This window comes from Corythoichthys intestinalis, chromosome 14 (genome assembly GCF_030265065.1).
Source record: "Corythoichthys intestinalis isolate RoL2023-P3 chromosome 14, ASM3026506v1, whole genome shotgun sequence".
Lineage (NCBI taxonomy): Eukaryota > Metazoa > Chordata > Actinopteri > Syngnathiformes > Syngnathidae > Corythoichthys > Corythoichthys intestinalis.
In genome coordinates this window covers 40,209,586-40,234,131 of record NC_080408.1, presented here as the reverse complement: position 1 = coordinate 40,234,131, position 24,546 = coordinate 40,209,586, and the positions used below count along the sequence as shown (strand labels likewise).

General features: G+C 42.8%; 1 protein-coding gene across 1 annotated transcript in view; it reads left to right on the top strand.

Annotated features, from left to right (window-relative positions):
• Window positions 1–16,423: 16,423 nt before the first annotated feature.
• The window catches only part of dhx30 (DEAH (Asp-Glu-Ala-His) box helicase 30), a 29,360-nt gene continuing 21,237 nt past the window's right edge, over window positions 16,424–24,546 (top strand). Inside the window, exons 1-7 of the mRNA XM_057857882.1 lie at window positions 16,424–16,652; window positions 17,099–17,235; window positions 17,320–17,430; window positions 22,830–23,075; window positions 23,156–23,305; window positions 23,376–23,528; window positions 23,628–24,083. Of these exons, the coding sequence (XP_057713865.1) occupies window positions 16,481–16,652; window positions 17,099–17,235; window positions 17,320–17,430; window positions 22,830–23,075; window positions 23,156–23,305; window positions 23,376–23,528; window positions 23,628–24,083 (1,425 nt within the window). The 5' untranslated portion in view covers window positions 16,424–16,480. The remainder of the gene's footprint in view (window positions 16,653–17,098; window positions 17,236–17,319; window positions 17,431–22,829; window positions 23,076–23,155; window positions 23,306–23,375; window positions 23,529–23,627; window positions 24,084–24,546) is intronic.

Below are 24,546 nucleotides of genomic sequence, written 5' to 3'. Positions count from 1 at the left end.
TCTGTACTTGTGCAATATGTCTTCGTCTTTCGTCTTTCTCCGTCTGAGACTCAGACAACGCCTCCTTCACTTCCCAGGTCTATTAAAGCATATATAGGCCATTGATGGCTCATAGGACAGTGGGAAGCCAATGTGTGACGAGGAGATGGAACAATCTAAGATACTCACATTTGATTGGCTACAATAGTATTAGTATTAAAAAATGTCTGACATCGGCAATGTTACCAACTTCCATGAAATATTGCCTGTTTTTTTATACATTTCTTCACTATTACAGATCGTAAAAATGAAATTCTTTCTTTTCTGAGATTCTTTCCGCCGAAATGTAGCAGTACTTGATCAAGGTCTTGTGTTGCGCTTTAATGATGGCACCTTGCACGATTGAAATCATGAGTGCACTAAAACAATAGTCCAGCATGGACCCCACTTTGGATGTGCGTGTCATCTGATTATTTGATGACTTCTCTCGCTAATAATGATAATAGATGCCAAATAGAAATACGTGGGAGGAATTTGGTGCGTTTGAGTGCCACCAGGCCTTGCCTTCCTCCCACTGCCGAAGCGTCTCGTGCATTAGCCTCGCTCTGACCTTGTCTTGATATCACATCCTTGGAGAAAGAATGTAAATCGTATCCGTCCAATCCCAACCCCGTTACCACTAAAGCGGCTCCCTCTCGCCGCCCCTGCTCGGCTCGGCTGCAGGGGCCACACGATCTTTTCCATGTTCCAGACATAATTTGCGGCTTCGGTTTGTTTGGAGGCTGACGCTGCGTCTGCACTGCTTCTGCTGTTTCAGGCGTCGCCGGCGCTGCGTTGCAGCAGGAGTCCGGAAAAGTCCCGCTTTTTTCCCCGGAACCCCGAGAGGTCGCTGTTCGTTTGGGAGCAAAGTGCCAAGTGCGTCAAGCACGTCCACTAATGCTGATGAATAAAATTTAATGTAGAAAACACCACAGCAGGCTGGCAAGTGTTCAATTAGTCCTGCTATACTTTACCTCAATAGTTGAGAAGGATGTTTTATGGACATTTGTAAGATTATGGTGATATTCAATCAGGCTTCATTGAGGCCATTTAACCTAAAGCTCTGAGCACATTTTCTAGTGAAGTGTTATGACACGTGTGAGACATATTGCATGTGAGCGTGCACTGGCTTGTCTGCACTTAAATGTAGGCTCATCCTGCTACTTTCTACGAGAAACATGACGTGCATCCAGAGTGCATGGCATCTGTGGTCAGATTGTACAGATGTGCATTATGATGTTAGAGGAAGAGAAAAACATTTTATTAAACCTTCTACAATTCAAAACACAAGGGCATCAGTCCAACATAAGTAGTATGCAAACAGCATGACTTTAAGAACAGTGTTAACCGAACAGTGAACGACACAAGTCCATTAAGCATCTTTCAGTTTGAGATACAAATAAGGAAAAAATGCTGTACAATAGATATTTTGACCCCACAGGAGCATGTTTAACTACAGTGCAAAATAGTTTCATGAAATTACTGTGCACATTTAAGAAACAAATGTGTAAATGAAACACATTATTAGCAGAAAATACTTTTCTAGAGCAGGGGTCAAGAACTCCAGTTCTCGAGGGCACCAGTCTGTTTTCCATGTCTCTCTCCTTCAACAAACCTGAATAAAATAATCAGGGTCATTATCAGGCTAATGGAGAGCTTTGTGATGAGTTGTTCCTTAATACATATTGACTAATCCGAGTAGCGGTGGACTCTAGTGGTTGCCACCATTACTGTCTGTTTACACGCCTCAGTAGCGAGCCAGAGTCGTTCAATGTAAACAGTAACATTAGCTGCTGTGGGCGACACACCTCAGAATTGGCATACGGGGTATTTCTAGTCGTTTTTCTCTAATTAGTCAATAAATACCTATTTGAAAGTTTCTCCAAACTTTCGGCTATCCATCACATGCAACGCGCTCAACAAAACTGTTGTGCATCATGCAGGCTATTCGTGTCCCACAGAGCACCATGGGTGTGGGTGGAGCATTCCACTCACTTGTACTGAAGGGCGAAACATTTAATAATACTGTACACCGTAACAGAAAAGGTAATTAGAAAATAAGCTGTTTTTTTAAATAGGTCTTATGCCCCAGTTTTCAAATTTATATTAGTCCTTATGGCAGTCCAAAGTCCTGCCGGGGGCCAAATGCGGCCCGTGGTCAAATTTCATCCGGCTCCCAGCCTCTGTCATAAAATAATGTCTGGCCTGCACACAGACTTGATAAATTCGTCAGCAGTACTGCTACCAGCATATGAAGTAGCTTACACACTAAATGCTGCTCCTCGTTTACCCACTAAAAGGCAGCAGCACTCAACATTAACCCGTGTGACCCTTTACTCCCAATTTTCTAAAATGGCGACAATCAACAAAAAAAAGTTGACTGCGATGGCCGACGCTCCAAGGATAGGTGGAAATTGGACTATTTCTTCACTAAAATACGCAAAAACTGTGTCTGCCTCATTTGCAAAGGGACAGTCACGGTTTTTAAAGAGTTCAATGTGAGGCGATATTACCAAACAAGACACGCTGACATGTACGACAAGATTACAGGGAAGATACGTAGCGAGAAATTGAAGCAACTTGAAGCTAGTTTAATTTTACAGCAGCAGTATTTTGCAAGAGCCTGAGAGTCGAAAGAGAACGCCACAAAGGCTAGTTGCGAAATTGTTGAAATTATTGATTAAAAAACAATAATGAAGCAAATATGACACCCAGAATGGCTTGCTAAAAATTGCTTAAATATACTCTTCTATGTAAAGGACATCAGCCAAGGTCGGCCCCCCACATTTTTACCACACCAAATCTGGTCCCCTTCGCAAAAAGTTATGACACCCCTGCGTTATGGTAGTCGCCCCACCATTTTTTTTTTTAACCTAATGTATTAAATGGTTGTCATGTGATCTCTCATTCATTCAGTTACACCATTTCAGAATCCTAAAGTATTAAGAATGCAAAACTAGATGTTCCAAACTCTTACTAAGGGAAGTAAAAGGTTGATAAATTTACTGTTTGGATATGTAGATTATTTCCTACCTATTTTTCGAATCCTTGTAAGTCGTAATGTAAAGAAACAGATTTCAAACAAAGGTTCAATAGAGTTATTTGCAATACTTTTTTGACAAATAGAACACTGATTTCATTTGCTGGCTTTTCCCCTGCCAGTCTCAAGAAATACAGTAGCCTGTATGAGGCGAAAAGACTCAAAACAAAGCAGACAGACGCATAATGGTGCCCAAATACTTAAATTGATTATTTTATAGGTCCTGACAGTAATTTCTTTTTGAGGTAGGAGGCCAAGAATAAACTCTAATAAAAAAAAGAGAGAGACAGTCGTATCATAGCGTTATTGTCCAACTCACAGTTGACACTATGATTACGCCCAGTCCCTCCATTATGTGTCTTATCACAATCCTTTTTACACTCTGCCTTGCCAGGAGATACGATGTCAACGCCAGTGGTCATGCCCATCCTGCAGATAACGCCAAAGCAGAGGCGGGTCCACCGTTCTCATGTGCGTGGAGACGCATGAGGAAAAGTGATGAGATGTTTCCAGGTGTGTTCTCCCTTTTCCCAGGAAATACGGCATAAAATGGCAGCAGGAGGGGAAAAAAGTAGATGACATTCATTTTAAAAACAAATAGTACACATACATGAAAGAGCTGAATTCCTAAAGTTACAAGAGCTAAACGGTGTTGCTGTTAGGCAAAGTTATTGTAGTTTTACTTCATTTTAATTTTTTCCCATTCTTTGCTAAAAAACAAAAAAAATATATTTGCATTTACTCTCATGTAGAAATCTTGTTCTTCAAAATAAACATTTTTCTAATTTTATAATTATTTTCTTTAGTTTTTAACATCACATAACCAGTTTTATGTTTTTTGTTTTTATTACAGGTTGTTTATCAAGTACGGTAAAGTAACACGAGCCTTCACTACAATGCTGACATCTAGTGGTGCTAGTGAATGCTTACACAAACTCGATACATAAATAGTTGGATTACAACAACAAAATTATTATTATAATTACCATTACTCTAATCATTTGTTTTTCGTGTCAATCACATTATATAACATATATATATGGCGGAAAACACGCACAAGACTGAAAAAGCAGTTTCTGCTCTTGCACTCCTCTTTAAAAGAAACTGCTGTATTTTAAGCCAAAACAACTGTTGTGTTTGTTGAACTATATGTCTATATGCTGCCATAGCAGATTCATGGCGCATTAAGCCCCCCAAACTATTTATAATTTGTCCGTTTTACCGTGAAAACCCACGTTTACAGACGTCGCGCAACCGCTTTTGCTTCAACCCAGCCATAAAACAAAAGTAATAAATTATATTTCTTATTCAAAATGTCTGTCATTTTTAGTTTAGAATCATTAATTAATGTCTAATATTTTGTAAAAAAAAAAAAAAAAAAAAAAAAAAAACTTTAAAAAAGTATTCACTCCCATATTTATACTTTTAAACAAATGACGTCACAATTTAAAAAATGGTGTCTGTAAAAAAGTCACGGATATCTACCTCATTACTCGCTTAATTGTGTTTTTTTTTTTTTTTGTTACGGTCGCATTTTCTCCGATATATTACATGAAAAATGATTGATCCAAACAAAGAAGCATTGAAAATAAAACATTTAAAAGGGTAAATATATGAAAAAGAAAATCTCGACCACTCCTTGATGTCCGCGATTTCTGCTTCACGACCCTTGTTATATGACCGTGTTTCACCCAGAAAATCCCCAAAAAATCCAGCTGTGGCCATTCAAAGCTGTGTCTTGACACTCAGTGATACATGCTACATGGAGTTTTTGAATGGAAACAAGGTAAGTACGCGATAATATCTCGTTAAAGTCATGGCGTCTGTAATTCTGCTCTCGCGTGCTCTCGCCTCCAGAGGCTTTGCTGTAGGGTTTTGCTGTGTAAAAAACTTTTTTTTTTCTTTTTTTAAATGCCCTCCTGTTCAAAAAATTTCTTCCCCAGAAAATTGAGATTATAAACTTTCCAATGATGTATCACACGTGCGTTTCGGACAATGTTGATATTTGGCCAAATTGGGGGTCTCAGAGCGGAACTTCAAGTAATCTGAGTGTTTTGCACCATATATATATATATATATATATATATATATATATATATATATATATATATATATATATATATATATATATATATATAATATTAAATGAAACAAAAAAATCGGCGTCTCGCCCACACGGGCGGTATGGTCTCTCCTTTCAAGCTCGGGTCCTCTACCAGAGACCTGGGAGCTTGAGGGTCCTGCGCAGGATCTTAGCTGTCCCTAGGATTACACTCTTCTGAATGGAGACGTCGGACCTTGTTCCTGGTATCTGTTGGAGCCATGTACTCAGCTTGGGGGTTACTGCCCCTAGTGTCCCGATCACTACTGGCACCACTCTTGCCTTCACCCCCCACATTTTCTCCAACTCTTCCTTCAAACCCTTAATATTTCTCCAGCTTTTCATGTTCTTTTTTCCTGATATTGCTATCGCTCAGGATTGCTACATCTATCACTACTGCTGTCTTCTGATGTTTATCCACCACCACTACAGTATGTCAGGCTGGTTGGCCATCACCAGTTTGTCTGGATCTGGAAGTCCCACAGGATCTTGGCTCGGTTGTTCTCGACCACCTTCGGAGGTGTCGCCCACCTTGACTCTGGGGTATCCAGTCCATACTCGGCACAGATGTTCCTGTACACTATGCCTGCTACCTGGTTATGTCGTTCCATGTATGCCTTGTCTGCCAGCATCCTACACCCTGCTGTTATGTGCTGGACTGTCTCAGGGGCCTCTTTGCATAGCCTGCACCTGGGGTCCTGTCTGGTGTGATAGACCCCAGCCTCTATTGCTCTTGTGTTAAGGGCCTGTTCCTGTGCTGCCATGATCAATGCCTCCGTGTTGTCTTTCAGTCCGGCTTTTTCCAGCCACTGGTATGTTTTTCCCATGTCAGCTACCTCCTCAATTTGTCGGTGGTACACACCGTGCAGGGGCTTGTCCTTCCATGATAGCTCCTCAGGGTCCTCCTCCTTATTGGTCTTCTGTTGCCTGAAGCATTCACCGAGCAGGTCATCACTGGGGGCCATTTTCATGATGTACTCTTGGAGGGATGTAGTTTCCTCCTGGATAGTGGCTCTCATGCTCACTAATCCTCGGCCTCCCTCTTTTCGCATTGTGTAGAGCCTCAGGATGCTGGATTTAGGGTGAAACCCTCCGTGCATTGCAAGGAGCTTCCTTGTCTTGATGTCGGTAGCCTGCATCTCTTCCAGTGGCCAGGATACAATGCCAGCAGGGTATCTGATTACTGGTAGGGCACAGCTGGTAATGGCCTGGATCTTATTCTTGCCATTCAACTGACTCTTGAGGACCTACCTCACCCTCTGTAGGTATTTGGTTGTGGCAGACCTTCTAGTTACTTCCTCATGGTTTCCATTTGCCTGTGGGGTCCCCAGGTATTTGTAGCTGTCCTGTGTTATGTACTTCCGTGATCTATGTACATGTAAGGCCAAGACTTGAATGGAACAACACTTCTTTATTTAGTGTGCTTCTCAGCATATCTGTCACAGAGACATCACAGAGATTCCTTTTATACTGTAATACCACACCCACAGGAAGTGCACACTATGGCAACAGCAGTGTGACATAAATATGTCACAACTCCTCCTCCCTTACATAACATGTCCCAGAAATAAACACAAAAATACCTCCTGTTTTTCCCCCATTACTTATGACTTATAAATCAAATCTATCAGGCGGTCGCCTGTCGCGTGCAGGATAACGACGTTCAACAGTCACTTCCGATTTTCCACTTGTGGAAACAGGTTCCGATACCGTTTCAGGTTCCGTTTGTGCATTGGTTGAGTAAGACACAATTACAGCAGGATTGTTTGGGTTTGACACATCCGGTAAGCTAGACATTTCTGGTATTTTTGGCACATCCGGTAAGCTATTTCTGGAATAATTACACTGCTAGCATCATCACAATCAATAGACAGTTCTGGAGTAGTGTCTGGTGTTCCCAACAATTGATCCACATGGCGACGCCAAACACCATCAGCTGTCTGAACTGTGTAGGAAACAGGCCCAGTTTGAGCAATGATGGTGGCAGGGGCCCACTTTTCCTTACTCTGGTAACTCCGGGCCATAACAGATTCACCAGGTGGAAAAACTCAGTTCTTGGAATGCAGGTCTCTGTACTTGACTTGCTTCCGTTGATCCATTTGGACAATCTCGCTTAGGGTTGGTGGTTTCAGAAGATCAATGCCAGTTCGTATCTCTCGAGAAAACACGAGGCTCGCTGGCGATACCTTGGTAGTTGCATGCACAGATGTTCGGTATTTGAGGAGAAATTCGTGTAGTCTCTGATGGAGTGTACTTTGCCCTTGTGATGCTTTGAGAGCATGTTTGAGGGTCTGCACAAACCTCTCTGCCAAGCCATTGGTTGCCGGGTGATAAGGAGCCGACTTAATGTGTTGAACCCCATTGGCTTGCAGGAATTCAACCATTTCTTTTGACACAAATTGGGGCCCATTGTCTGACATGAGTTGTGCAGGGCCTCCGAAACGACTAAACATCTCCCCTTACTTCTCAATTGCCTTTTCTGATGTGGTTGATTTCATGATAGCTACCTCTGGCCACTTACTATGGGCATCGATAGCAACCAGAAACATTCGATTTTCAAAAGGCCCCGCAAAGTCAATATGAATTCGGTGCCAAGGGTCCTAAGGAAAATCCCAAGGATGAAGTGGGGCTGCAGGTGGATTGTTGCGAATCTTCTGGCAAGATGAACAACTTTTTACCGTCTCTTCGGTCTGTTTATCTAATCCTGGCCACCAAAAATAACTTCTCGCCATTTCTTTCATTTTAACAATACCACTGTGACCTGCATGCAGTTGCGCAAGCATTTTAGCACGCAATGTCTGTGGCACAATCACTCTCCTCCCCCACAGCAAACAACCCGATTGAACAGAAAGTTCCCCACTCCTATCCAAAAAAGGTTTGAGAGCGGTGTTCTCACACTTGGTTTGTCCTTTAATTACCATGTCCATGACGACTGACAGGTTGGGGTCGTTCCAAGTTGCACGTTTCACTTGCGACGCTGAAATTGGTGCATGTTCAACATTTCGGAAAAAGAATATGTCCACAGAGGTAGGTTCAGGAAGCGGCAACCTCGAAAGTCCATCAGCATTGCAATGCAAATCTCATTTACGATACTTGATGTCGTATGAGTGAGCTGATAACAACAAAGCACACCTCTGAAGACGTGCAGCACCCAGCGAAGGGATTCCTGCATGAGGTCCCAAAATCGTTGTTAGTGGTCTGTGATCCGTAGACAGAGTAAACTTCCTTCCATACAAATATTGGTGGAACTTCCTCACACCAAAAATAATGTTCAATGCTTGTCGTTCCAATTGAGCATAGTTTGACTCTGCTTTATTAAGTGTTCTCGATGCGAAAGCAATTGGTCTTTCATCTCCATTCGGGAACACATGGGAGATGACAGCACCCACACCATAGGGTGAAGCATTGCATGCCAGCTGTATTGGATATGAAGGGTTGAAATGAGTGAGAACCTCTGATGAAATCAGGGCATTTTTCGCATTTTGAAAAGCTTTGTTACACTCATTCGTCCATTTCCATTTTACATCTTTGCACAACAGCTCATGCAATGGTTTAAGAAGCGATGCCAAATCGGGAATAAACCGTCCATAATAGTTCAATAGACCTAAAAAAGATCCAAGCTGACTCACATTTTCTGGGGCAGGTGCATCCACAATTGCTTTAGTCTTTGATGGAGCCTTGTGTAGCCCTTCGTGGTCTATCACATGCCCGAGATACTCCACCGATGGTCTCAAAAATTCACATTTTTCCTTGCGCACTCGAAGACCATACTGCATCAGCCTTTTTAGGACAGCATCCAGGTCGCGAAGATGCTCCTCGTCGTTGGCACCGGTGCAGAGAATGTCATCCAAGTTACATTGTACTCCACTCAAAATTTGATCAATAGCCCACTGAAACAGAGCAGGAGCAGATGTGATGCCAAAAGGTAATCTGCAATATCTGAAATGTCCCTTGTGCGTGTAAATTGTCAGCCACTCCTGTGATTCTTCGTCCACATGCATCTGCAGATAAGCTTGGTTGAGGTCAAATTTGATGAATTTTTGACCACCGCTCAGACCTGCAAACAAATCATCGATCAATGGAAGTGGGTACTGTTCCACACAAAGTCATTTTAAAATCACCACATGTGCGAATTCCGCCATTCTTTTTCGGAACCGGCACAATTGGTGTCGCCCATTCGCTGGTGGTGACTGGTTCCAAAACACCACTTTTGACCAACGCATCCAGGTCAGCCTCGACTTTGTCAGGAATAGCATACGGCACTGTTCTAGCCTTCATAAACACAGGTTTGCTTCCTGGTTTAAAGTGCAATTTCACTGTAATGTCCTTCATGCTGCCCAATTCCTCACGGAAAACCTCTTCATTCTTGTCCAGGATGACTTGTAGTTGTGAAGAACCGTCTGACAGCTGCCGAACCTCTAGTCAATTTACACGAAGTGCATTAATCCACAGTCGTCCCATGATGGAAGCAAAATTCCCTTTTGTAACATACACTGGAAGTTTGGCAGTTTGATCCTTGCATTGCACAGTAATGTCAGTCATTCCTTTCATGTGCACTTTGTGTCCAGTGTACGCTTTGAACACAGTGTCTGATGGTCTTAATGGAAGGTGTCTTAAACACTTTATGGACTTGGTAAGACACAAGCGATGCTTGTGATCCAGTGTCTATTTGCATTTTGACTGGGTGACCCTCTAACTTTGGTGTGACCCAGTAACACCCTGACTTCCCGTCCACGCTCATTACATGCACGGTGTGCACGTCCCTTTCATCTTCGGAAGTGGAGGCACTCTCTACTGCTTTGACATATTTCTTTGTTTTCTTCTTGTCATTCATTCCCTTATCTTTGTCTGTGCTTGTTTTTTTCCGACAGGCACGCTCACCATGACCCTTCTTCCCACAATTATGACAGTTCATTTCTTTGCACCAGCAGGTGGAGGAAAGGTGCACTATTTTACCGCATCTAAAACGGGGACCAGCAACATTGCTTTGGGTACTTGCCACTTTGTGTATTCTGCTCGTAATGTTCAGTTGTTGAGCCTCGTTTGAAGCAATTTCCATAGCCACGCTTACATCAAAGGCTTTCTTTTATGTCAGTCCACTTTCTGAGAGTAACTTCTTTTGTGTTGCTTCATTTCTCAGTCCACATACCAATCTGTCTCTTAATGTGTCTTCTAAAACATCACCAAACTCACAATGTTCAGCCAGCTTCCGCAGCGCCGCTACGAACATAGTGACAGATTCCCCCTCTTCCTGATTTCTCCTGTGAAATCGGAATCTCTCTGCTATCACAAGGGGCTTGGGTGAAAAATGTCCATTAAGAGTTTCCACGATTTCCCTGTACGTTTTACTGCCAGGTTTATCGGGTTGAAGCAAGTTTCTCAGTAAATTGAAAGTCTTTGGCCTAATAACGCTCAAAAACGTGGGCAACACTTTCTCTTCCGCTATTCGTTAGCTTCCACAAAATAGCCAAACCGCTCCGTGTACGAGCGCCACTGTTCCACAAGTTCATCAAAAGGACCAACAGAGCCGATAACTCCCGCCATAGCGCCTGGTTACACAGCACCTTCACGCTCCTTTTGAAATCTCCTCCCCACGAAGTCACGGCGTGGAAGCTGTGGTCGGCGCCGTCTGCCCCCTGGAGCACTGCGGGTCGCAGTGCTCCAGGGGGCTCCAGGGAAGTCTGGGCTTCCCTGCTAAAGCTGCTGCCCCCGCGACCTGACCCCGGATTAAGCGGCGGATGGATGGATGGATGGATGGATGGATGGATGGATGGATGGATGGATGGATGGATGGATGGATGGATGGATGGATGGATGGATGGATGGATGGATGGATATTTAATCCCCAAAGTTAAATATGCAATTGTTTCAATGTTTTATTTCGCTATTGATGGGAAAAATATACCCGGAATATATGCCCCGGATTGAATTAGCATTATTGCATTGTTTCTCTTCGTTCCCTTAGTGACCGTACCGTATTAGAGCTTTGCCACTTTGGCGCCTCTGTGATGTATGACTTTGCTTCCTCGCCACTTTGACGTATCTGTGATGCGTGAGTACAAAGACATGTGTAACAAGGGGCAAGTAGCGCGTCCTCTTTTGCGATAAGGGACGGACATCTCTTGTAACAAGGGGCGAGTGGCTCGTCATAAGGGACTGACATCTCTGACCTCATTCCTGACGTCATGCATCCCTATATAAGCCGAGGACATTTTCCTCTCCGGTAGAAGTTTTTGTAGCTGCAAGACGCTGAACACTGTTTTAGCATTTCTGGAGACCCAAGAGTCAACTACGCCTGTATTCCTCTGCAACTCTACTGAGCGTAGGCTTTCTGCCCGATTATCAATCGGTAAGAGTTTTGACTGTTCTTGTGTGCTTTAACAGTAGCGCGGGGATTTTAGAAGCAATCTAGCGCTGGCGTCATTGTTCTTGTTTTCTTCCTTTTTCTATATTAAACATTGTATTATTTGCAAAAGTGTGCCTGTTACTGACTCGCTGCGAACCCGGAAATTTCGTAAAACATTTTGGCGTTGTCGGCAGGATAGTATTACCAGGATAGTATTACCAGGATAGTATTACTAGGACAGTATTACTAGGATAGTATTACTGGGATTTTGTTAATACTAAGTGAGCCGTAACAGAATAACGATGTTTAAGAAACTGCGAAGAACGATGTTTAAGAAGCTGCGAAAATTTATTGTGGAAGAATCCGAGGAGTGTATCGATGGAACGGTAGTAACTCCTGGTTGGGAAAAAGAACCATGGAACGGAATCGCGTCGTGTTTGCGCGAATGCGGTGGTCGTCCCGAATCATGGAAAGATTCGCTAGGGGACAGTACTGCGCACGATGTTAAAAAGGTATTGTCGTCCGTAGGGATCCCGGCTAAAGCGTTGTTGGGTGGGGTCCAACGACGCATGTGGGTCTGCGCTACGGCGTGGAGGATTCAAACGGAGAAATTAGAGGACGCTGAACGAGAGGCGTCACAACTAAAAGTACAATTGGACAATTGTCAAAGTGAACAAGGCATTTTAGAGGAAAAAATTAAATTGCTAGAATGCCAACGAGATCGGTTACACCATATGTGTGAACAAGCGGTTCAGTACGTGGGGCGTTTACCAGCTCGAGAGCGCAAACTCTCTCGAAGGCGCGCTGATCCCGTTAAAGTACGGGCATTTGTGGCGTCCTCGTTAGAGAACACCAGTTCGTGGGATCCCGAAACGTGGGATGGGGATATTTGGAATGCGCAAAGCCATGGGAATTATCAGGAACGTCCCATATCCCGACGACGACAGGTGGAACATATTCTCCCACCGATTCGCGAGCAAATGGTTGATCAGGATGGCGTTCCGCTGCTAGACAGGGATGGTCAACCTATTTATCAGGAAAGACAACGTGAACAGCCTGCTCCTGAGGTATATAAGTCTATAGAAGATTATACTTCTGAAGAGGTGATTCATCTGAGTTCGAAATTTCGTCAAAAACCTGACGAACCTTTGGACTTGTGGATTGTTAGATTATTGGAAGAAGGAGCATGGCAGGCTGAGATTGACACGCAAGACGGACATCGATTTTCTGGAATGTCCCGCGATCCCGTGGTGAATTCCGAATTTCGGTTGTATGTTCGTGCACTGGGAGACGAGGTTCGTACTGTGGGAAACGTGTATGCTCAAGCCGTGTCGACGCGCTATCCCTCTCCGTCGGATTGGCCCCCTCTTGACCGGGAGTGGCAGACCATAAGGGAAGGGAAACAGCGCATGTTGCGCATGTGCGTTCGCGAGGCTTTGAGGAATGGGGAGGTGGAGATAGTTCAAGATATCCCGGTCCCGAAGTCGGTGCGTGATGCTATGATCAAAACTGCGCCACCGGCTTATAAGTCACTGGTTTTAACCCTGATGGTAGGAAATCCGAATCAAACGCTTGGTGAAGTGTCAAGTATGATGTCCGAATTAGGGAGTTTAGGGAACTGGGAGGTCATCCGGAAGGAGGCTCCTCGCCAGTCAACTAGTCCTCCTCCTCCTCCCAGGCGAGACTATCGAGGCTCTCCAGCGGCCGGAGGGCCGTCTAGGAGAGACTTGTGGAACGCTCTTTTGAAGGCGGGAGTGCCGTTTAGAGAGATAGACGGTCTCCCCACTCCGGAACTGAGAAAACGGTGCAAGAAAAAGGGGATTAAGGTCAGTTGTTTAGAAGCATCCTTCGGAACATCACTGAAGGAAATGGAGGAGGTCCTGCGGTCGGTTTTAAGAGAGGAGGGGCGAGCAGTTCCGACAGCTCCACCCCCTCCACCCCTAGAGTCGGAAGCCTCCTCCTCTACTTCTGAGGAGGACGAATCAACAAGGGTGCGTTCAGTGAAAAAGAGCAAGCGAACCAAGGACAAACAACATCGACAGAAGAGAAAGGAACAAAGGGGGGAGAAGGTTTCTTCCCTCTATCCTAGCCTCTTGGATTTGGAATAGGATGGAGGCCAAGCCCCACCTTTTTCCATCAGAGCTCATCATTCCAATTGGTCAGGTCATGACACGCGACCTCATGTGAAAATGAAGATTCGTTGGAAGAATTCCGAAAAGTCCAAGCTCTGGTGGACACAGGGGCGGAGGCCACACTAATTTCTAAGATCGCGGAAACCGCCGAATTACCTGTTCGAGCTACGCCAGGTTCGGCTGGTCTTGATTTACGAGCCCTTAAAACGAGCACTTTAATTCCCGCGATACCTAAAGTAGTTTCAACTGGATTAGGACTTAGACGTCCCAAGGGACACTACGGGCACATTTTACCTGGGTCTGGATTGTCACGTAAAGGGGTAACCATACTTGCGGCAGTCATCGATGCCGATTATCAGGGAGAATTGGGGGTTGTAATGTCCAATTTAACCCCTGAACTGTTCATTGTGAAATCCGGCGATAAAATCGCACAACCTTTAGCAAGGGAATGTGAATAGGGTGTAGGTTCAACTCCCCCTTTCAATGGGACAATTGCTAAAAGCTATCTATTCGGTGGAATGGATCATCGGAATGGACAAACTTCAGAGTGCCCAATCTTTGTCCATTCCGAAGCATTTTATTCTGTTTTCTTTTTCAGCATGGTGATTGATGTGTGATGTGGAGGCGGTTGATGGGAACGTCTGCGGGAAGATCGCGGAAGATTGCACCGCATCGATGGTGTCTGATCATGGGCTACCATCCGTTGCATCCTTTCTGCATGGTGGATGATGAGCGCTGACTCGCTGGGGAGTCCCATCGCAGTTCCTGGCGCAACCGTTCCTTGCTTTATGGGGGACGTGCCCTACTAGGAGGAAGCTACAGGGTTGCCTCACTTCCAACATCACTTGATATCTAACACGATTGACGGAGAAGTCACTAGAACGATGTTGTCCAACACCGGAAGAGACGTGGCTCACGGTCTCTCAACTGTGGGACTATGGTTGCCCGCATCTGTCGTGCCCCATGAAGAAGCAACATCCTTCCCCACTGTCGTGGGACAAGACAATGTGGGGGGAGAGGAGAATGGTTTAGCCCACAAACCAATCTTACTTATGACTTAAGCGGCTGCGACACATCGGACAAAGTTATTGCATGTATGAAAGAAGTAATGTATCATGAAGCATGTTTTAATGCGACACAGGCATTATGCGATTGGCATGTGGAAAAACCTCGAGACTTGCTACCACATCCACAGTTGCCTATAACACCATTTTCGGGTTGTCTAAATGTACACTTTTTCACTTGGAATAACCAGACCTACAAGTTGACTAATTTTACTTGGGACCAGCGATTGACTATGGCCCAGTGGGAGGCCTTAAGACTCCCTTGGACAGTAACGCTGGAGCGCTTTAGAGGCGCCCTAAACCGTTCCACGTTGCTACAAAAGATGATTGAGGAACACAGGTCTACCATTTCCAAGCTTAAAGTGTCCACATTTATATCCCGAAATGAGGTGGTATATCGCCAGCAGATTGTATAATTAAGGGAATGATGGATTCAATCCGGGTCAAGGGGTGGAATGATGGGAAAAATATACCCGGAATATATGCCCCGGATTGAATTAGCATTATTGCATTGTTTCTCTTCGTTCCCTTAGTGACCGTACCGTATTAGAGCTTTGCCACTTTGGCGCCTCTGTGATGTATGACTTTGCTTCCTCGCCACTTTGACGTATCTGTGATGCGTGAGTACAAAGACATGTGTAACAAGGGGCAAGTGGCTCGTCATAAGGGACTGACATCTCTGACCTCATTCCTGACGTCATGCATCCCTATATAAGCCGAGGACATTTTCCTCTCCGGTAGAAGTTTTTGTAGCTGCAAGACGCTGAACACTGTTTTAGCATTTCTGGAGACCCAAGAGTCAACTACGCCTGTATTCCTCTGCAACTCTACTGAGCGTAGGCTTTCTGCCCGATTATCAATCGGTAAGAGTTTTGACTGTTCTTGTGTGCTTTAACAGTAGCGCGGGGATTTTAGAAGCAATCTAGCGCTGGCGTCATTGTTCTTGTTTTCTTCCTTTTTCTATATTAAACATTGTATTATTTGCAAAAGTGTGCCTGTTACTGACTCGCTGCGAACCCGGAAATTTCGTAAAACAGCTATTTACTTTTAACAACAAAAAATAACCTATTAAAACACTTTTTCCACAACACCAGGGGGTGCTGCAGCACTCTCAGCAGCCCACTTCTCAAGCCACTGTCCCTCTCCCCAGCCACTTCAACCAGCTCCTCCGGGGGGATCCCAAGACATTTACAAACCAGCTGAGAGACATAATCTCCCAAAAGCACCACATCATCTGCAAAAAGCAGAGGTGCAATGCTGAGGCCAGCACACTGGACCCCCTCAATGCCTCACATGTGCCTCGAAATTCTGTCCATAAATGTTATTAACAGAATTGAGGATAAAGGATTTTAAATGTGAAAAACACGGTAATACGTGAGAAATATTTGAAATCTATTTTGTTAAAAATAAAAACGGACTAAATCAATTATTTACAAGGATTACATACCTCACAAATTATTCAGTCTGTCAAAATACATTAATCAAAATAAGAATTTCATAACCTTTCACAATAATATCTGTGGTAATATAAATAAAATACAGTATGTCAGTGTTTAATAACACTGTATTATCACAATCCTACCCCAAGTATATACAGAATATTACAAGACAGTGTAATATTTTTCGCAGAATGACGATGCGAGTTATGTTCCTCTCTCGGCCTTGTTGTACTGCAGTACAAACAGGTGATATATTGTAGGCGCGATCCTCACCAGAGGTGTCGCTGCATGTTATCTTTGCACTACTTCATACAACCAAAGAACAAATTGTAGTTTAAAGATGGCGCCACCCGGCACTTTACTCGTGCGTTTTAGAGCGTTGTGCAATCTCGGCAAATGTCTTCAGAAGGGAGTCCAAATACCGTCGGACTGGGACAAAGGAATGCGTTGGTGTGGGGCAAAAATGGTCACCCTTCGATCGTACGGCACGTCGCGATTCCAGCCTAAACGAGGTGAGTGACACGGCTGAGCTAGCTGTGCAGCTAGCTGCTACAGATGTCAAGGGCATCAACGTGTGTCAAAAATATCTACATTTTTTAATATCAGAAGTCACTGTACCTGATGAGACCATAGGTCTAAATATGTGGAGAAAGACGCCCAAAATGTCTGTGTTTAATCAGAGAATAAAATCAACAAAACATCATCAACATACACACAAATAATTGAACGAATGTTGACTATCAATCAATGTGCCTTTTTTCATTTTTCTTACAAAGGTGTGTCACTTTCCACATTTTTGCATTAAAGTAACATTTTCAAGTAGTGACATTGCAAGATGTTTTCACAAGTGAGCGTCTAGTGGAACTTGATGTTACAAATTAAATGAGTGGTGAATGTGCATGCACACGTCTTAAATGTAAGTACTACTTGTTCAACTTTTTTTTTTTTTGCTGCACAGGAAATGTAAGTTCAAACTTACTGGAGGAGTTCCCAGACCCCAAAAATCTTCTGAATAGCACCATAGCTCGCTCACTGGGAGTCAACAACCTGTCTGAGCTTATCCAATACAACTGCACGGAAGAGGCGGGTGTCAAGGTCAGGACTACGTCAGTCATTTGTAGGGCTTAAGTTGTGGGTTGTCGTCACATCAATGTCTCATATTGTTCCCCTATTGTTTAGAAAGCCACTGTGACCGTGCTATGGCCCAGCAAGATTGAGGAAGATGGTTATGCTTCAAAGAAAATTGATGCGGAGCGATACGCCGCAGCTGCTGCTTGTCACAAGCTCAAAGTATGATTTTTGTAATATACGCAGGGGTGAAAGTGGGCCAGAACGGTCAGGAACGCAGTTCCGGTATAAGATTCAGGGCCGCAGTGCTATTCCGGTACACGGTGCTTTGATTCCAAAAATATGACAGCAACTGTCAAAACGCTATGTTAAAAAAAAAAAAAAAAGCGAAGTTTTTCATCTCCAAGAAAAAAACAATCTGCCAACATCAGATTTACATACACAAGTGTTAACAACAAGCATAATAAAGTGCTTGTGTAATCCGTTTCCATCGATATTATTTATTTAATTCCACGGACGGCATGGAGGTTTCCCCAGCTGCTGCACTTATCGGAGTCAGACTATGATGAGTCACGTCAATGTGCGAATGCACGCTGCAAAGCAAAACACCTGGACTCATTTATCCGTTCATTTGGCTGACATACTGACATGTGATCAGCAGAGATAGTTAGCTCTGATTGGTTCAAACATGCATGTTTTCTGGAACAGCAAAAAAAAGTTTGTTGAATTGATGCGAGAAAAAAAAAGGGCAATGCAACAGAAAATGGATCAAATTTTTAAGAGCAAGAAAAGAGTTGAGGTGGCTTATTTATCATATTTAGTTTTATTTGCTCTGATGGGGAGGTTCAGAACATCTTAGCTATCAATGTGCACTTTACACTTATTTTTGTTCATTTATGTTAGGCTACTTATTCATTTCCTTATGATTTAAAAAAGTCAAAGCGCGATCTTCAAAATATATTCCTTTTCACTCTGCATAATATAAGCCATTTGTACTTATTTTTGTTACTTATATCTTTATTATTAAAAAAAAAAGTAAATGTTTACATTACTTCAATTTTAATATACATCCTATGTTCTGAAGTAGTTAAAATTGAGATTTGGCATGTAGTATGCGAGGAAATGAGGGAAAATAAAAATTAGGAGAGGAGAGGTTGGGGTTATTGCTGTTATTGTTAACTTTTATTTTGCAAATAATTGAAAAAATACAATTTTGAATGAAAATCAGTTTTTGTATGTGTTATAGAAATAACTGTGCCAAAACAGTTTTCTTTGCATTTCAATAGTTTTAGGAGGTTTGAACCCACCACTACCCCCCCAAAAAATGAAAATAAATAGATAAATAAATAAAAATTTCGGGCTCCGTGGTGACCTTCACATCAGGGAGTTCTAGCAAGAAATTCTAGCCACTTTCACCCCTGAATATACGTACAGTGGTACCTCTATATATTAAGTTAATTCGTTACGGTAGTTTGTTTGTTTTGTTTGTAAGTCGAAATGGTGTATGTCGAGCAGGATTTTCCAATAGGAATCCATTATAATTCGATTAATTCGTTCCACAGCCCAAAAACCTACACTAATCCTTCATAAATACTGAAGGTACATTTATAAATAGCAATTACACATAGCAAAAAAATTAAATTATTAATCCAAATTAAAATAATTATAATGATAACAATTAGTAATAAAGCATTGTTATTGTCACCTTAACTTAGAGTGGTGAGCGGAGGAGACAGCGGGCATGTAGTTGCAGGAGGGAGGATACAGCGAGCCTTGTTCTAATTTAACAAATGCATTAGACACATGTACACCAAAAATTAGTAAAAAAAAAAAAAAAAAAAAATGTAAATGAATTTTTATTGTCACCTTATCATTGAGACTGATGGACGGAGATCAGAGGGGATTGAGGTAGAGGAGGATCATTAAACTTAATAACTTCAGAACCAAATAACTTCACAACTTTATAACTTCAAAACTCTAACTTTAGAACTAACTTACGTTTTCTTTTCGTTTTCGATTCAGCCATGAGAAGCCTTGAATTCGAAAACCTGCCGTGTTACCGTCTTGCAGGAAAACAATTCAATTGTGACCCATCCGTAAATCGTCGTATTTCAAGCATGTCGTCGGATGTAGAGACAAATGGCGAGTCAGCTTTTAACGTCGGATGTCAAAAAGATCGTGTGTCGAAGCGATCGTATGTGGATTTACAACTGTTAATATATGTTTTAATAGTACAGGGTGACCCCAAAAAAAGTTTACACTGCCATAATACAACTTAAATGTCATGTTTATTCAGATTAGAATTAGAGTTTAATCACAAATTATACATTATTGTAAAGAACATGTACAGTACACTCTATTTTTCAGGCATGAAAATCTCTCACCTTTCGGCGAAATTCGCCGTTTTGAAGTCAAAAATGGCGACCTACGTGAATTGCGTAGATCCGAGGAGAAATTCTTTTTGGGAGGAGGAGGGGGGGGTCGGGAGGTTTTATTTAATTATTATTATTGTAACGAATCGAGTTATAATGTGGCGAGGGTGTTAGCATGTGTTCCTGAATGCACCGCATGACGTAGAGGGGTGAGGGAGGTGCGGGAGAGCGAGGGACGTGCCTTCCGTGTTTACGTTTGTTCTGGCGGGAGAGATATGTGCGTTGGCTGCGGCAGATAGCAGTCGTGTTGTTCAATAAGTTTCCACAAATAAAGAATTTCGATCTGATAAAACGGTTGACTATTATCAACGTTACATTATTATTATCATCATGTGATTAACTTAGTACGTAAACTGAGCACTTAAGAAATCGGTTCTTTAAAAAATGTCACACTTGGACAGTCAGCAAATCCTTCTAGATGCTTCGCTGACGAGAACCAATCATCTGCCCAAGGTGCGTTCCATTATTCCAAACGCGCGCACTCCTTACTGTACATGGAGTGCTCGGAGAGCCTTTGGGTGGCATTGCATAGCTGCGAAAACAAAAACCAGGCCTTATCCACACCGGGGCAGACCAGAGCGCAGCATACACACTTGCCTGTATTTGCCAGCAGATTGAATTTGGTGAGTAATGGTTTCAATCGTTTTCACGTTTTGCGATATAAAAAAGTTACTGCCGTTCGTTGCAGCTTGCGTTGAACACTACCAAAGCTAGCCAAATCTCCTATGAAAAAAATAGCTCCCGTTAAATTGGCGTCAAGCTTGTGTATTTAGCGGTAATATAAACGAAGAAACACACTGTTGAGTCAAATTAAGCGGCATGCTCTCGGGTGGGAGTGGCGCCTCACATCGCTCCCGTCGTCCGCCGGAGACGCGTTATTTTCGGCTTGGATTTGAGCTGACGGCCGGTGTCGGCACAACACCGGCCCGACGAGTGGTGGGAATGAGTCCTGCTTCTTAAAGCTTTTCAGAAATACAGGGATCCCTCGTTTTTCGCGGTTAATGGGGACCAGAACCCGCCGCAATAAGTGAAAACCGCGAAGTAGCCCCCCCATTTTTTTGTGCGTGTTCAATGCATTTATTCAGATTTTACATTGGAAAAAAGATAAATATATGACATGTTTTTTCACTTTTTTCACCAAAGTATCATTTATAAATGGTTTTCAAGCACTTCAAAATGTAAGAATTATGATAAGTTTTAAACATGTTACTGCCCCACCGAATTATTTTTAAACAAGAATAAAGTAGTAAGAAAATGCTTGGCTTTAGTAAATGCTTCATAGTGAGTCTACTCAAACCCTCTCAGGCTTTGGTAAACGGTGATTGACACGTGTGCAAAGTTTTTCTTTTTATATATATTTCTTTGTTTGAAGCAACTTATTTGATTGAATAATGAAGACACAAATGTCCTAGCCAAAATGTGGCCCAAACGCAAAACAACATTACTTCAATGGAAAAATTTGTTTCAATCAAGTAAAATAGTTTTCAAATGCTTTTTTTGTCTCAAATTTATTTTTGCAATCAAAAACAATTTTTTAAATTGAAGTGACTTTTTGGGGATTAAAAGTATATACTGTATTTTGATTGAAGCAACTTTGTTTTTGATAGAAGTAACTTTGTTTTTTGATTGAATAATAAAAACACGATTGAATAATAAAAACACAAATCTACCTCCATCGTTATTGAGAGAGAAATAAATTAAGAAAGCTTTAAAACTAAAAGCCACCGGGGAGTCTGTTTTTTTGTTTTTTTTAATATTTATATTTCATTACATAGACATGCCTCGTAGGGAAGGGAGATTGAGGGATAAAAAAAGGAGTTAGATGAGGCTGCTAAAGGCAGTGGATACCTCATCAGCTGGGTGAATAGCAGACCTGGTAAGAACAAGTTTGCAAGCATAGTCGGGTATTAAATACAATTATAAACACAATTACAATGTTATGTTTCTATAAGATTTTATGTCATTGCTTTATTAATCATTAGGTGCTAGAGTTGTTAAGTATGGATAATAATGAAATAATAGTTTTAAGAAAACTGTGCTGTTGGTGGCTCAGTGACCATCTAATGTGGTTTGTTCTCAGATGAACAAGTTGAGGAAGGAAGTTTTGATGCAGAGGTTGAGGGAAGAAAATAGGCAGACTGACTGAGTCAAAGCCAGAAAGTGTTAATGACAGTTTTGATTTCTATTCACTGTTGCCCCCTCCCAATTAAAGTATGTCACAGTCGCAGCCAATAATTATCTAAAGCTGGTTAAAATTGAAGTTATGTTGTTTTAAGGTGTATTAAATACTTGTTCATGTGCTCCTTTTGATCTACGAGCACCCGCCCCTCCACCGGTCTCTGCACGGCCCTGCTGAAACACAGTGTGGGTCGACAGAGCTCAATATTTTATTGGGGTGTACAGTGTACTGGAACATATTTCCTCCACACCCTTCTCACCTTTTTGACCCCTGACCCATTTTCATGCCTGATTTTTCAATGTGTCCTCCCTTAAGTGTCACAACAGCCTCCAGGCGCCCGCGGAACGCTTGACAGGTCTTCTTTATGTAGGATGCTGTCATCTTTTCCCAAGATCTAACAATGGACCTCTCCAAGGCTGCCACAGAAGTTTGTGGCTTCTTACAGGCACTGTCCTCCACAGTTGCCCATATGCTATAATCCAGGGGATTGAGATCTGGACTCTGGGGTAGCCACATATCACCTTGTCAATCAACTTTTTGGTCCGCACAGATCGGCACTTCCAGACCCAGGTTTTCGTGAGGGTGTTCCAGTATCTTTCAGCTTCTTTTTAACTTTGTAGACTGCACATCTGGATATTCTCAGATTTGCTGCAATCTCAGTAGGTGTCAGACCGGCACGCAGCAATTCAGGTGCAGCTAAAGTTTTCTTCATTTTCATCAGAAGCACAGGAATTGTAGAGACGAGAGATTACCAGCTGCATTGAGTGACCTTAATGAATCACTTAAGCATGACAACCTATTTAGATGTGTTTCAATGGCTTTTAAACAAGCAGTCAACTGAATGTAAGCTTTTTTTTGGGTCACCCTGTAACTATGTCAACCCAGGCTAACCATTTACTGACTTTTCAATGTAAGAGACCTCATACATATGGAGGAAAAATTATCACAAGGAAGGTACTATGCTTACATTTCTTTGTTTGCAGTTTGTGTAATGTTCATCTTCCGTGCAGGAAATGGGTGTGATTGGTCCAGACAATCAGCTCCCAAGGAGAAGATCCAGCAGGGGAAGGGAATTTTTGCGTTCGTCTTTTTACGATGACTATGACGAAGACTTCCCAAGTGAAAGCATCCACATCAAATCGGAGCAGCCACCCGAAATCGCGTCTGAGATTTCGGAAGCCCTTTCTCTCTTCCCTCATCCCAAAGCTCTTCTGACCAGGGTCGTCCAGGTGGCCACATCATCTCAAAGTAGCAAAGTAAGGGAGTATCATTTCAGTGCACTGATCTGAACAGTGAGCACACAAAATAGCAAGTTGGTTATTGTGGTTAATAACAGGAATTGATCCGGTTTACGATGAGAGGCGGCAAGCTCAAGACATGTGAGCTGACCCTGCGCTGGCCACAGGAAATGACCTTCACAGCGACAGCAAGCAAAAGAGTCACGGCAGAAAAGCAAGCAGCGGCTCTTGCTTGCATGAAACTTAAGGTGACAGGTCATGGAGCATTTTTTATTTTTTTCTAACTGCACTTACTGCTAAACACATCACCCATTGTAGGAGCTGCAGTTGCTGGATAAAAACAACAACCCGTTGACCCACGCCAAGTACCATGGAGCCAAAGTGAAGGAAGCAGTAGAACGTGAGCGGCGTCCACTCCAGGTGGAAGTTCCACCGTATCTGGAAGAGCGTATGAGGAAATATCTTGCACAGGTCAGCAAAGTCTGGTACTTTTGAGCCAAATAAATAAATAGGTACGTTCCTTATTGGTAGAAAGTGAATATCATGGTGTAATTTGTGTATTAATGGCAGTATCCAGTTGAAGCAGAAGTGCAAAAGCTCTACGAGGAAGAGGAAGACGTGGTCAAACAGGAAGAAGTGGAGGGAGAAGACTCTCCGGTGGATGCCATCACGGGCAAACCGTACAGGCCGTGGTCTCCACAGGAAGAACAACGCCTTAATGAGTACCTGCAGGAGAAGTGGCAGACCGCTAGGCCGATCCTGGGTACTGAGCTACCAGTGGACAGCCACAGGGAGCGCGTGGTGTCGGCCGTTCGCACCTCCCGGGCGGTCGTGATCGCCGGCGAGACCGGGTGCGGCAAAACCACTCGCATTCCTCGCTTCCTGCTGGAGGACGGCGTACTGGCGGGTCATGGCTCCGAGTGCAACATTCTGGTGACGCAACCTCGGCGAATCAGTGCTGTGTCAGTGGCCCATCGCGTGGCCCAAGAAATGGGTCCTGCACTCAAACACTCTGTGGGGTACCAGGTAAGTCACAATCATGTTACTATACTGAGAGAAACAGGAGAGGTATTTCATTTTACTTTTGTGCGCCTCAGTACCAGCAACCTTCCTGTAATGCCACTGTGTTCTTAATACCGTGATGATATTGAACCGTGCAATTGAGATATCGTTACTTCCCAAATTATGGTGGAAAACAAACTGAGATAAATGTATGAAAAACAAGTAATAACATTTTAACAAAATGAGGGCATTTAAGATCATGTGAAATTCAAAAAGTGAAAGACGGACAAATGGACAAAACAAATTCAGATAAAGTTTTTAATGGAAACATTCTTGTTTTTGGCAACCCTTTTAACTTTTAACTTTTGTCGTAATCTTTTTGGATAATACTTATTAGTCTTAGTCATATTTTAGTCGTCTCAAAATGTGTTTGTCTTCGTCTAGTTTTAGTCGGTTGACTAAAAATGTATTCGTCTCTAAGTTACAC